Raw genomic sequence first — 13,550 nt, 5'->3', positions numbered from 1 at the left:
CAAAGGTGGTATCTAGGGTTTCTTTAAATCAAGCCATTCATCTGCCTGCTTTCTTCCCCAATCCTGAGAATAAGGGGGAAAGACTGTTGCATACCTTGGACATTCACAGGCAACTTCGATACTACCTGGACAGAACCAAGGCCAGTAGGAAGTCTGAACAACTTTTTGTAGCTTACGCCCCTGCAGTCCAAGGAAAAGCAATTTCAAAACAGACTACTTCTAAATGGATTGGACATTGCATCAGATTCTGTTATTCCTTTCATGAAAAGACTGTTCCAGCCAATGTCAGACCACATTCCACCAGAGCTACAGCCACCTCTACAGCATTCTGAAGAGAGGTGCCTACCAAGGACATTCTAGAAGCTGCTACATGGAGCTCCGTGCATACATTCTCCAAACACTACAATCTCCCTCTATACTCCAGATCCAGAGCAGGCTTTGCTTCGGCAGTCCTGCATGGTTTGATTGCCACACCAACTTTTTCCTAGAGCATTCCTCCTCCCCCAGCTAAGCTATGGTATTCTACCCACATGTTATGACTGCAGTTGCATTCTTGAAGGACATAGTACAGTTTTGTACCTACCATAAATGTAGATGTCCGATAGACATGCAACTGCAGTCGGATTTTCCCTCCCTCCATACCCCTCTATGCCTAGGGTCCACTCCTATCCCTGTTACTCTTAGCTGGGGATATCTGTTATGGTGTATTTGTTTTATTGCTCATTTATTTGTTTGGAATCCTATTTTTGTCTTCCAATTTGATTACAGCCTTCCTTGGAGGGCACCTGGCATCTGGGGCAAGAAACACTGAAGAAAATGGCGTCGGCTGATGCTTATATACTCCAGCCGCTCTGACGTCGGAGAGAAATGCGACATCAGCCGACGTTGGACCCAGACTTTGGAATCCGGCCGACCGAGGGCTGCCTGAGGCAGGACAACCCACATGTTATGACTGCAGCTGCATGTCTATCGGACATCTACATTTATGGTAGGTACAAAACTGTACTTTTTTCATAAATCTGTTGTATTAATGAACTCACATTTTTATTTGACCCTTCTGACAGTTTTTCTTGTGGAAGTGTTTTTCTTTCCTCTAATTTCTCTCATACACTCTTTGTTTATATTCTATTTGGAAATTCTGGGCTTCTTGAATAATAGTAACAGTGCATAATTTCTTTCCTATCCTCATTAGTACACCCTATCATCTTTATGACGTATCCGTTTTTGTGATTTTTGTGAACTGCTACTTCATTCTACAACAGGGGGGGGTGCCATTCTCCCCCTGGGCCTGGCCTAGCCCCATTGCAAGAATGTTTTCGTGTTTTGAGGATTCTAGACTGTCATTTTTTTCTAGTCCTGGTACCAGTGCACCTACCAGGATTGGGCACTTTTTATCATGGGTTTTGTGCACCCAACTATCTTTTTTTAATTTTTAGCCTACTTCTGCCCATGCTATATGTTTTATAAAATACAGTCTACATGTCAGTGTTGTCTTATTGAGATTATGTGAAAAACATGGTCCACCTCGTGAAGCTACTCACCAAGACTTGAGGATGAATTTAATTCCAGAAATACTGCTCTCCTTTGCTTGCTGACTTTTCTCCATTCGGACCATGAAAGAGTCTGCTGAAAAGGAGCCCTAGTGTTTGCTGATGACCTAGCGACAGATGCTTTGGCTGGCACACACCAAGATGAGTGTGGTCTTACCTTCTCCTCCAAAATTGAGCCTGCCGAAGGATGATACCATGGGAGAAAATGAATACACACATGTACCAACAATACAGTCACACTTGGACAGTGTGCTGGCACTGCCATCATACCTACCCCAATTTTAGGATTTTTTTTATCTTGTCTTCTCCTTCATCTACATGCTGATCTGTCTCTGCAAAACAGTGTGCACTTCTAAGCTTACGTATAAAACAGGCAAGCTACCAGAGCACAGTAGTTTTAGGGAGAAATGCTCACAGTACATATCTGGTTGTCTCTGCCAAGCTTATGCCTCCTACTGTTGTATCATGTCAGGCTGGTGCCACCTCAAGTCACTGTGTTGATACCAACAGTGGTCACCAGTACTGATGATACCACTGGTATATCTTACCATCCTAGCAATCATGCCAGGAATTCACCTTCTGCAAGGGCCATCATAAGGCCCTAGCTGGTGCTTCTGGAATCCCTGTGCAGAGGAAACAAAAAACTGTAAGTGGCTTACCATGCTGGAGTTCTGCCTTTTATAATACCCAAAGTAGCCATTGCCACTCACTCAGGTCTGCTCAAGAAGCAAAATGCTATCTCCATGCATATGGATGCATGTCTGTAGATCATGTATCACTCATTGTTTGTCCTTAGTGCAGTCCCATGGAACTAGGAAGAAGAGGACCTAGCACAGACCCTTGTGGTACACCTGTATTAAGTTTACCAGCAGTAAAGGTACTAAAGCCATTGCAAATGCCATGCTGTGCAGCACATAATAGGCCATAGCTGTTGATGTGCTTAAGTAGTTGCTTTTACAAAAGTTTCTCAAATATTTTGGTAATAGGCTATAGGGCAGAAATAGATCTGTAAGCCTTCAGCCTATTAGGAGAAGTGACACTAGGTAGATGGATTATAACTGCGTCATTGAAAGCTGGTGGGACAGTGTCTGAGCTAAGAGAGAGGTTAAAGATACGAGTAAGGGGTTTTATGTTTTTTTTTTCAGCTACAAACTGTAGGAAGATGGGATGAAGAGTGCTGGATTTAGATCCTGAATTGCTGAGTTTGAGAAGTAGGAACTTGGTCAGTTTTACTGAAATTTCACAGAAGTGAAAGGTTGCTGCTTAAGACTCTAGATGGTGTAGATTAGAGGATGAAGGTTCTTGTTTTTTGTTGCCGGGGGAGTAAATTGTATGAAAGCTGTAGCTATATCAGTTATAGTGGACTACAAAAGTGGGTGTATTCATTAACAAAGGTGGAGTAATGCGATGGTTTTGGTTAGTTTTTGTTAGCAGAAAGGTTATTTAATGTCCCAGTTAAGCATTTTAATTTCCAGACCCAGTTGTCTCCTGTTTCAGTCTAAGTTACAGGGCTTTTGCAGTATGTGTTGCTATTCTTGTTTTGCTCCCTAAACTTAGAAAAGTTTAGTGTAGCTCTGTTTTGTCAGGGTTCACTTTCTAGTTCTTCCAAGCTGAATCTCTGGCTTTAATTTTATTTTTAATATCCACTGAAAGACACAGGCAACATTGTGATCCACGCTTTTTTCTTTTTGTAAGGGGGATGCAGTGTATCATGAATTGTGGTCCGTTTTCTGTTGAAAAATTCTAAAGCTAAGGTGGATTCAGACATTGCATATAGGGGAGTCCAGTCTAAATCATTGAGTTAGGGTATTGAGAATTGGTAGTTTAGAGAAATATCTTCCTTCGGTTATCTGAGAAGGTCATTTATATGATGTCCTTCATGGATGCATCTGCAGTCATAACAAATGGGTTGTCCTGTCGTCAGGCAGCCCTTCGGTCGGCCGGATTCCAAAGTCTGGGTCCGGCTTCGGCTGATGTCGCACTTCACCCGACGTCATCTCTGCTGGTCCTCGGGTATAAAGGCATCAGCCGACGCCATTTTCCTCAGTCTTTCTTGCCGCGTGGCGCCCGAAGCAGAAGCTGTTCGCAAGTGCCGGTCGGTCAGATCCAGAGATTACTACTACCGAATACTACTTCGAAGACTTCTAAAAAGCTAAGTACCCGTTGGGGACTCTTTCTTGCCTCAGCCGATGTCAGAAAAAGTCAATAACTGTTTAACTTGTGGGAAACAAATACCTCATAAAGATTTCCACTCTTACTGTCTGCCTTGCTTAGGCCCAGACCACAACGTAGCAGCCTGTTCGGCCTGTGCTTCCTTCAACCGACGAACGCTTAGGCGTCGGTCGGAGTTTGCTGAACAGTTTTTCGGCTCAGATTTTGCGTACATTATGCCGTCGGATCCTCCGACTACCCAAATTGTTAAAAAACGCAAAGAAAAAGACCGACACTCACGGTCCGCGGTTTCGGCCGAAACCACGGTTAAGCAAGCCGCGAGTGTCTCGGTTTCGGCGGAAACCGAGAAAACCGGTCAATCTTCAGCCGAATCCATGACTACTACTGAGGCTCCTGCTACCTTAGTTGAATCGGCCTCAGAAATTTTGCCTACAACTGTGGTTCCTAGTGATTTATCAGACACCATCCCTTTGGATGTCTCTACCCCAGCACGTGGTGCTGCTAGGCCTCCTGCAGCCATGTCTATTAAGGCCTTTGCCAGGACTAAAGCAGCCAAATCTGTTAAACCAGTGCCTGTTAAGCCCCCCTCACACAGGCCCACTTCAAGTTCACAAATGCTTACTCTGGCAGAAGATTTAATATCCTTAATTAGGGGATCCCAATCTCACCCAGACAGGGCCTCTCAGCCCCCAGAAAAGAGACCTAGAGCAGAGCCCCCCGAGCCAGTGTCCTCTGATGATTCTGCGGATGACTCAGACATTACAGACCAGCCAGAGGCTCCTTTTTCTACTTATGAAGACTCCGATGCTGAAGAATCCATTCCAGCTGCCTCTCCACCAGAGGAATTTTCCTTTGGGGAAACCTTACATGCCATGAGAGAACAATTCCAATGGCAGGGACAAGATTTCTCAGATTCTAGAAAAGGCTTAGGACTTTTCTGCACTTACCACAACATAGGCCCTTAGCTGTACCTCCTGTACTGCCTGTTGTGGATGATGCATTTAATGATGTTTGCACTGCTCCTGATTCTTTACCTCCAGCCCCTGCCAAACCAGATAGATTTTACAGGGTGCCAGACACTCATCACCACCTATACAAGGCCCCACTTGCAGATCCCGAAACTATATCCCAGGGACCTAAGGCAGTAGCCTCGACCACAGCAAAAAACCCTATTCCTTCTGAAAGGGAATCCAGGTCCTTAGAGAGATGGGGAAAAAAGTTTACACCTCTGCTACTCTCTCAGCTAGAGCTTTAAACTGTCAGTTTCATATGATCCAATACCAAGAGTTTATGCTTGATCAGTTAACTAAAAAACTATCCTCTGATGAATCCTTAGATAAGAAATATGTATTAGAAATGGTGAATAATATCCAACAGGTTAGTAACCATTCCTTAAAATGTGGCTATGATGCACTGGAGGCTTCATTTAGATCAGCCATGACTGGCACAGTGATAAGAAGGCATGCATGGTTGAAAGAACAGGTCTTACGGATCATGTTAAAGCAAAGCTGTTAGATGCTCCTATGGATAAGGCCAGTCTATTTGGTACACCTGCCCAGCAAGTAATGAAGAAAATGGAAGAAAAGGCAAAATCTGTACAAACAGTTAAAGATTTCTTACAGGTTCAGCCCCAAGGTTTAGCAGGAACTGGCCTGCCAAAAATTGGTCCTTTCCAGACTCCACAAAATCCCAAAGGGGCAGGAATAGACGCTCTAGAGGCAGAAATCAATCCAGAGGAGGTGCCTACAGAGGACGACAGTGGCAAGGCAATAACCGAGACACAGACACAACCACTGCCACTGCAACAGGGCAATCACAGTGACTTGGCTCTGACACCGCCTACCAGGGAGCAAATAGCAGCACCTTTAGGCGGAAAGTTAGCCTTATTTTCGAAAAAATTGGCACTATATCACAAAAGACAAGTGGATTTTGCAAACCATAGACCAAGGATACCGGTTCCACTTCCACACCTTACCAGTAAAAAGAGGAATGCCAAACCTACCTCCAAATCAAAAAATAGAAGCTTTACAGCAGATAGCGAAATTAACAAAGATGAGAGCTGTGGAAAGAGTACCAATAACAGAACAGGGCAAAGGATTCTACTCCAGACTCTTCCTAGTACCAAGAAAAGAGAAAAGTTGGAGACCTATTCTCGACCTGTCCGTCTTAAACACATACATCATTGTCCCAAAATTCAAAATGCTGACCCTACAGCAACTTCTTCCCATGCTGGGCAAGGAGTGTTGGCTGGTAACTCTAGATCTCAAGGAGGCATACCTGCACGTCCCCATTCGACCAAATTGCAGAAGATACCTCAGATTTCTTGCAGGATCAGAGCATTATCAATTCTCAGCATTGCCCTTTGGCTTATCTACTGCGCCCAGAGTATTCACAAAATGCCTGGCATCAGTAATCGCTCACTGCAGACTACAGGGAATCCAAATTTATCCATACCTGGACGACTGCCTGTTACAAGCGGACAGCAAAAGCAAGCTGACAACAGATTTACAAAGGGTCATTTACTTGCTACAAGCCCTGGGATACACAGTCAATTTACAAAAGTCAAGACTGATACCATCCCAAACAAGAACATTCTTGGGCGGAATTGGACACAGTAAAACAAATGGCATTCCTAACTGCAGAAAAACAAAAGAACTCCTCTTTACTTCTTGGCATTAACAAAGCAGAACAAACTAACAGCAAGAAAAGTTCTGCAGACCTTGGGCTTCATGGCATCATGCATAATCTTGGTCCCACATGCCAGACTGCATATGAGAAAGCTACAGTGGTACCTAAAGAATTTATGGTCTCAGCACAGGCACAGCTTAGAAACAGAAATCCCACTAATCCCATGCCTAAAACAGGAATTCCTATGGTGGGCTCAAGCATGCCAGTCAAACCCAGGCTTACCCTTTCACAACTTTCGAGCAAGCCAAACCATCACAACGGACGCCTCAGACCTAGGATGGGGGGCGCACATGCTGGACAAATGCATACAAGGATTGTGGACACAAGACCAGTTGCACCTGCACATAAACCAAAAAGAAATGCTGGCAGTAAAACTGGCAATCCAAAAATTCAGACCATTCCTCAAAGAAGGCCATTTGATGATAAGGACAGACAACACCACAGTCATGTGGTACATCAACAAACAGGGAGGCACTCATTCATACCCCCTATGCAGAATGACTTTGGACCTTTGGAATCTGGCTCTCAGCTACAACATCCAGTTACAGGCAATTTTGTGCCGGAAAGAGAACACCCTAGCAGACATGTTAAGCAGAACCACCTCGGATGCTCACGAATGGATGCTACACCCGGACATCTTCAAGGCCATCACAAAGAAATGGGGAATGCCACAAATAGATCTATTCGCATCCCCACTCAATCACCAGCTCAAAAAATTCTGCACAAGGACATTCCACCCACTTGCATGGAAGGTGGACTCTCTATCCTTCAGCTGGAAAGGCCTTACAGCATATGCATTTCCACCTCTTCCCTTGATGCACAAGGTACTACTGAAAATCAAAGAGGAACGTCCAAGGATAATCCTGATAGCTCGAATTGGCCAAGACAACACTGGTACCCATTGCTGAGGAGCATGTCTCGAGAGAAATGTGGTCAATACCCTGATGCCTTTGATGTTAACTCAGAACAACTACAACATCATGCATCCAAACCTAAAAACCTTGCAACTGACTGCCTGGAACATCACATAGCAGCAACTAACCCAGACCTTTCTCAAAGGGTTAAAGACATTATCCTTGAAGCCCGCAGACCTTCAACAAGAAGGAACTATGCAGGAAAATGGAAAAGGTTTGTCATTTGGAGTTCTGAAAGAGGAAAAGATGTGTCGAACATAGATATTGCTAACATTCTGGAGTACTTGGCAGAGCTTCTACATACAGGCCTGTCCTATTCCTCCATCAAGATACATGCATCAGCTATTTCAGCAGAATACAGCTTCGATCCACCTGTCTTTTCGCATCCTCTACTCAGGCAGTTCCTCAGAGGGATCAAGAATGTAAAACCTCCTAGGTAACCACCATTACCAGCATGGGACTTGAACTTTGTGCTAGAAAAGTTGACACTTCCTCCGTTTGAACCAGCAGCAACAGCAGATCTGCAACACCTGTCATGGAAAACTGCCTTCCTACTGGCAATTACCTCAGCAAGGAGGGTTTCGGAACTACAGGCCTTAATGGCAGTGCAACCCTTCCTAATCTTCCATCAAGATAGGGTGTCCATGAGAACTAATCCTACATTTATGCCTAAGGTGGTATCCAGAGTGTCTTTAAACCAGGCAATCCACCTACCTACCTTCTTTCCCAATCCACAGAACAGGGGGGAAAGACTGCTGCATACCTTGGATGTACATAGGCAGTTACGCTACTACCTGGACAGAACCAAAAGTAACAGAAAAACTGACCAGCTTTTATTAGCCTATGCAACAGGAAGGGAAGGAAAAGCAATTTCCAAACAGACAATCTCCAAATGGATAGGAAATTGCATAAGATTCTGTTACTCCTACCATGGAAAACCAATTCCACAGAACATAAGACCTCATACTACAAGGGCTACAGCCACTACCACAGCTTTCTTACGAGGAGTGGCAACCAAAGACATCATTGAGGCGGCTACTTGGACCTCCGTGCATACATTTGCCAAGCATTATAATTTACCTCTATACTCTAGATCCCGAGCAGGGTTTGCCACTGCTGTACTGCAAGGGATCCTAACTACACCATAAATTTTCTTCCTCCACCCCTAGTTTGGCTATGGTATTCTACCCATTTGTTATGACTGCAGATGCATCCATGAAGGACATAGTACAGTTTTGTACCTACCATAAATGTAGATGTCCGAACTGGATAGCATCTGCAGTCAGGATTACCCACCCTCCTTCCCCTCTGTGGTACTCCTAGGGTATTTACCCTCCTAATAGCTAGCTGGGGAGGGGGTCTCTTATGGTGTATTTGTTTGTATATATGTACATACATGCTTATTTTTTGTGTTTGCCTTCTACTTTTCTGGAAACATTGGCATTTATCCAAAATTTAGCCTTCCAAGAGGGCAACTGGCATCTGGGGCAAGAAACACTGAGGAAAATGGCGTCGGCTGATGCCTTTATACCCGAGGACCAGCAGAGATGACGTCGGGTGAAGTGCGACATCAGCCGGACCCAGACTTTGGAATCCGGCCGACCGAAGGGCTGCCTGACGACAGGACAACCCATTTGTTATGACTGCAGATGCTATCCAGTTCGGACATCTACATTTATGGTAGGTACAAAACTGTACTTTCTAAATGACCAAATGGATTTAATTTGTGAGTGGTCACTCAAAGCATTGTTGAGTATTTTAACATGAAGGCACTTTTTTGTATGCTGGTTATTATTGGGTCAAGTTTGGAGCTAAAGCCAGTTCTTGTCTTGGTTCAAGTGGTAGCTGAGTTGAGGTGGTCCTGGTTTTGAGTGAGTACCTCCTGAACTTAAGTTTGAGTAGGAGACCATAGTTCTGAGAGATCATTAATGTTTAGGATGGGGATTGGTGACCTCTGTAGGTGTATGGATTGCAATAGAAAATGTTTACTAGTAGCATCTCAATCAGTAGGTTGTGTATTCTTATTTGTCAGTAGTAGGCTTGAGTAGGGCTGAAATGTTCCTGCCATGGTTAAGAAAGAGGCAAAGTATCTGTAATTAATAGACTGAAGTCTAACGTGACAGATAAATTGTTAAGGAAAGTATTAAGAGATTAAAATTGTCATTATGAGTCTGCAAGATAATTGGGGTTATAAATTGTAAAGACTAAGTTAGAGAGTGGATGGGGAAATGTGTCAGAGGTGTACTTGATGATATAGTAGGGTAATGGGAAGGTGATAAAATGGAGAGAAAAGGCTGGTAGGAGTCTGAGAGTAAGTAGTGTAATAATGTCTTTTCCAACCTGTTAAGAGGAGGTGAACAAGTGGGTAAAAGAAACACTCTAGCTTATTTTTGCCAATGCTGTAAACCCAGAGTATTTCACTCAATTAAAAAGTAGGAGTACCAGACAGAAGAAGAAAATGTATCTGCTACAAAGGCTGTGTCAGGAAAGAGGCTACATTTTCCATGCATCTGTCACCCAGGCTGCACTTTCAGTGCTTTCTAACTGGCAGCTTATCTGTCACCTGGGTAAGAATTGAAATAACTGGATGAGAGAAGGACTATAGTTTACCAGCACCTAGGCTGCATGTATACATTAAGTAGCACAGCCTGCCACCTAGACTGTGTGCATAGGTTAAGTAGTACAGTCCACTTGCCACCTAGGCTGCATGCATAAATTAAGTAGCACAACCTACCTGCCGTTTAGGCTGCATGCATAGGTTATGTAGCACAGTCTCCCACCTGGGCTGTGTACATAGGTTAAGTAGCGCAGCCTAACTGCCATCTAGGCTTTGTGCATAAGTAAAGTACAACAGCCTGTATGCCACCTAGGCTGTTGGAGCAGTAGTATTAATACAGAGGAAGAAATAGCTAGGAATTAAAAGAAAGTGCAGTCTTTTTACACTTGGACAACCAAGTACTTGGATCTGACAAGAGGTGAACGAAGATAGCCTATTTGCCTCCTAGGCTCTGTGCATGGGTTAAATTGTAGAGTCTTAACTGCCGCTTGGATTGCTGGAGTAGCAGTATAAGCAGAAAAGGACCTAATAAGAGAAGGAGATAATCAAATCTGCCACATAGGGTATGTGTAAATGTACCTGGCATAGTCTATCTGCCACCTAGACTCAGCTCAAACCATGTGTGTCAGAGTAAATCGCCAAATATGTGCACTGTCCCTCATTTGCATATCAAATTACATTTTATTGTTTACTGACTGGATATTGGAGAGAAAGGAAAAGGGCAGAATGTTATTGTTTACACTTACTCTGACAACAGTTAGCAGATGCTTGCCTTCTGTTGAATGCATGTTGATTGTTGGCATTGCTTTGTTCAGAAATCTGGAGAGTTTTTTTTTTATTTTTTTTATTTGGTATGTTAACTCCAGTAACAGGTCAAAATCTTTTTTTTTTTTAATCTTGTTTAGGTACATGCATATATAATTAGCCACCTGAAAAAGGAGATGCCTGCTATGTTTGGAAAAGAGAACAAAAAAAAGGAGCTAATTAGCAAGCTGCCAGAGATATATATCCAGCTTCAACGAGAACATCACATCTCTCCAGGAGACTTTCCAGATGTCAAAAAAATGCAGGTAGTTGATTTGTTTAAATTTTTCTCTTACTGTATAGCATGTGTTATTTAGCTGTTTTGGTACACTGTGATAGATGTCTGAGAGTCCAGTTTAGCTGTCTTCTATTAGTCTTGTATTGAACTTAAAAGGCACTCATCCATCTGTTGTTAAAATATTCTGCATTTCTGTAACAGGCATCCGTAATTAGTATTGCCAGAGTGTTATGCAAATGTTAACTAACTTCTGCTTCAGTATTCTGTTTCAAAAAAAAACTAAGCACATTTATAGAGGAGACAAATAGTTTTGAGACTAGCAGAAAATTGTTCCCTGAACAAAATCTTTAATAGTAAAGACATTCATTGACTGCCTGTGTCGTCTGAATAGACTAGGTCAAAAAATGGGTCTTTAGGAACAGCATAATGTAGACAGGAGAAGGAATTGATGTCCTAAGTATTTCTTACAATAGGGATCCCCCTCCCAAGGGTGGCCTGACATTCGTCCATTGTGCAGTGTAGGGCATAAAGGTAATGTCTGGACATACTATCCTCAGAACTTATTTACTCCGAGTCTGAACACCTGCTATGTTTGCTGGTTCACCAAGCCATTTTCAGATAAGTGCCCCATTGGGGTTTTTGCTCTTATCTTTTTTCCTTTTGTTTTGTTGCTTGTAGGGTTCATGTCTTCCAGAAAGGGTAAATGCCAGTGCAGGAGACAGATTTCAAATAAAGATTGTCATGAACAGTATTTATTTTGTCTCAGTGCTTCCCACGGCCATATGTCCTAAACTGTTTGTCAGGCTTTTGTCCCAAAGGCTCTGCATAGTCTGCTTTCTTCTTTGGCCCTATATTTAGAGAACCAACATCTTAAGCTTTTAGCAAAACAGATTATGGAAGGAACTTCCTGTACCAAGGGTCTGCAGTCTGCAAAGAAGAAGGCCAAGGAATTTAGGTCTGATTCTTCCCCTGTACTGCTTCTACCAGGCATCTCTCTCGAGGCTAGTGAAAGCCTGGAGGATCATCATCAGATACCGCTGCTGTGAATGCTTCGGAGGCTGGCATGGATCTGACCTTATGCATGTCTCTGGAGGCCTTGGAGATGTCTACTTTGGATGCTCTAGGGGAACTGAGGCTGATTATTACCAAAGGACCTAGGGGTGTTCCTCAGATTTTGATTAGGGAGGAAGTGCTGCCTACCATTGCAGAATGCTGTTAAGGGTCTTAACCTTCTAAGTTTTATAAGGCAGATGTCCCGTTGAAAAAGAAACAAAAAGCAAAACATGTTTCTCCTGCTGCTAAGGACCCTCAGAGTGAATGGCAGCATTTCACTCAGGTTGTTTAATGCCCTGATTGCTTTAAAGCCACACCAAGGAGTGTCTCTTCCTGCTCCACCTTAGTACCCTTACTCCTCTCTAAAGGCCTAAGGAACAGGATTTCTCAGAGTAGGAGGTTGGTTCCCTTGCTTATTCTTCTGTATTCCTTCTCCCTTAGCCTATGATTCTGAGGAAGAGGAGTCCCTTTTGAGGATATTTCCTGTGGGAACACAGTTTTTAGAATGATGGAATTTTTTAAATGGGATTGTGCCAGGTTTCTGAGGTTCAGAAAAGGTATTACGAGCTTATGCAAATGGAATCTCGTAGACCATCTGTTGTTCCTCCTGTTTTGGCTGCCTTTGTTGGATGCCTTTTCTGCTGCAGCTCAGGCTGCAGACTCCCAGCGCCCTGCCTCCCAAAAATATGATACGTTTTATAGGGTGCCTGATGATTGCAAATTTCTCTATAAATGTCCTTCTTCTGATCCTTCTGTGGCATCTGACAAGCCATCTCAGTTACTGCCTTCTACACTGTTACTTCCTTCTGATAAAGACAGCTAAACTATGGAAAGACTAGGTAAGAAGGTTTCTACCTCTGCTACCCTTGCTTTTAGGGCTAAAAATTATTAGACCTATATGTCAAGATATATTTGACTCGTCCTTCACAGGTCTGTCAGGTAATTTCTGACCTTCCTAATTCTGAGGGAAAGACTTCTGCTCTCTTCTTGTTGGGGACAATTTCTCAGGTGGCTCACCATTCTATTAAGTGCAGTTGTGATGCCGCAGATGTCCTTCATGGATGCATCTGCAGTCATAACAACTGGGTTGTCCTGTCGTCGGGCAGCCCTTCGGTCGGCCGGATTCCAAAGTCCGGGTCCGGCTTCGGCTGATGTCGCACTTCACCCGACGTCATCTCTGCTGGTCTTCGGGTATAAAGGCATCAGCCGACGCCATTTTCCTCAGTCTTTCTTGCGGCGTGGCCCAAGCAGAAGCTGTTCGCAAGTGCCGGTCGGTCAGATCCAGAGATTACTACTACCGAATACTACTTCGAAGACTTCTAAAAGCTAAGTACCCCGTTGGGGACTCTTTCTTGCCTCAGCCGATGTCAGAAAAAGTCAATAACTGTTTAACTTGTGGGAAACAAATACCTCATAAAGATTTCCACTCTTACTGTTTGCCTTGTTTAGGCCCAGACCACGACGTAGCAGCCTGTGCTTCATTCAACCGACGAACGCTTAGGCGTCGGTCGGAGTTTGCTGAACAGTTTTTCGGCTCAGATTTTGTGTACATTATGCCGTCGGATCCTCCGACT

At 43.6% G+C, this 13,550-nt stretch overlaps 1 protein-coding gene across 1 annotated transcript in view; it reads left to right on the top strand.

Annotated features, from left to right (window-relative positions):
• The window catches only part of EHD4 (EH domain containing 4), an 886,342-nt gene that overhangs the window by 683,800 nt on the left and 188,992 nt on the right, over positions 1 to 13,550 (top strand). Inside the window, exon 5 of the mRNA XM_044074173.1 lies at positions 10,787 to 10,951. Within this exon, the coding sequence (XP_043930108.1) occupies positions 10,787 to 10,951 (165 nt within the window). The remainder of the gene's footprint in view (positions 1 to 10,786; positions 10,952 to 13,550) is intronic.

The sequence above is a fragment of the Protopterus annectens genome, chromosome 6.part0 (assembly GCF_019279795.1).
Source record: "Protopterus annectens isolate FY-2018-M chromosome 6.part0, PAN1.0, whole genome shotgun sequence".
NCBI classification, from domain to species: domain Eukaryota; kingdom Metazoa; phylum Chordata; order Ceratodontiformes; family Protopteridae; genus Protopterus; species Protopterus annectens.
The sequence above is the reverse complement of the archived record's forward strand: the minus strand, read 5'-3'. Positions and strand labels throughout refer to the sequence as shown.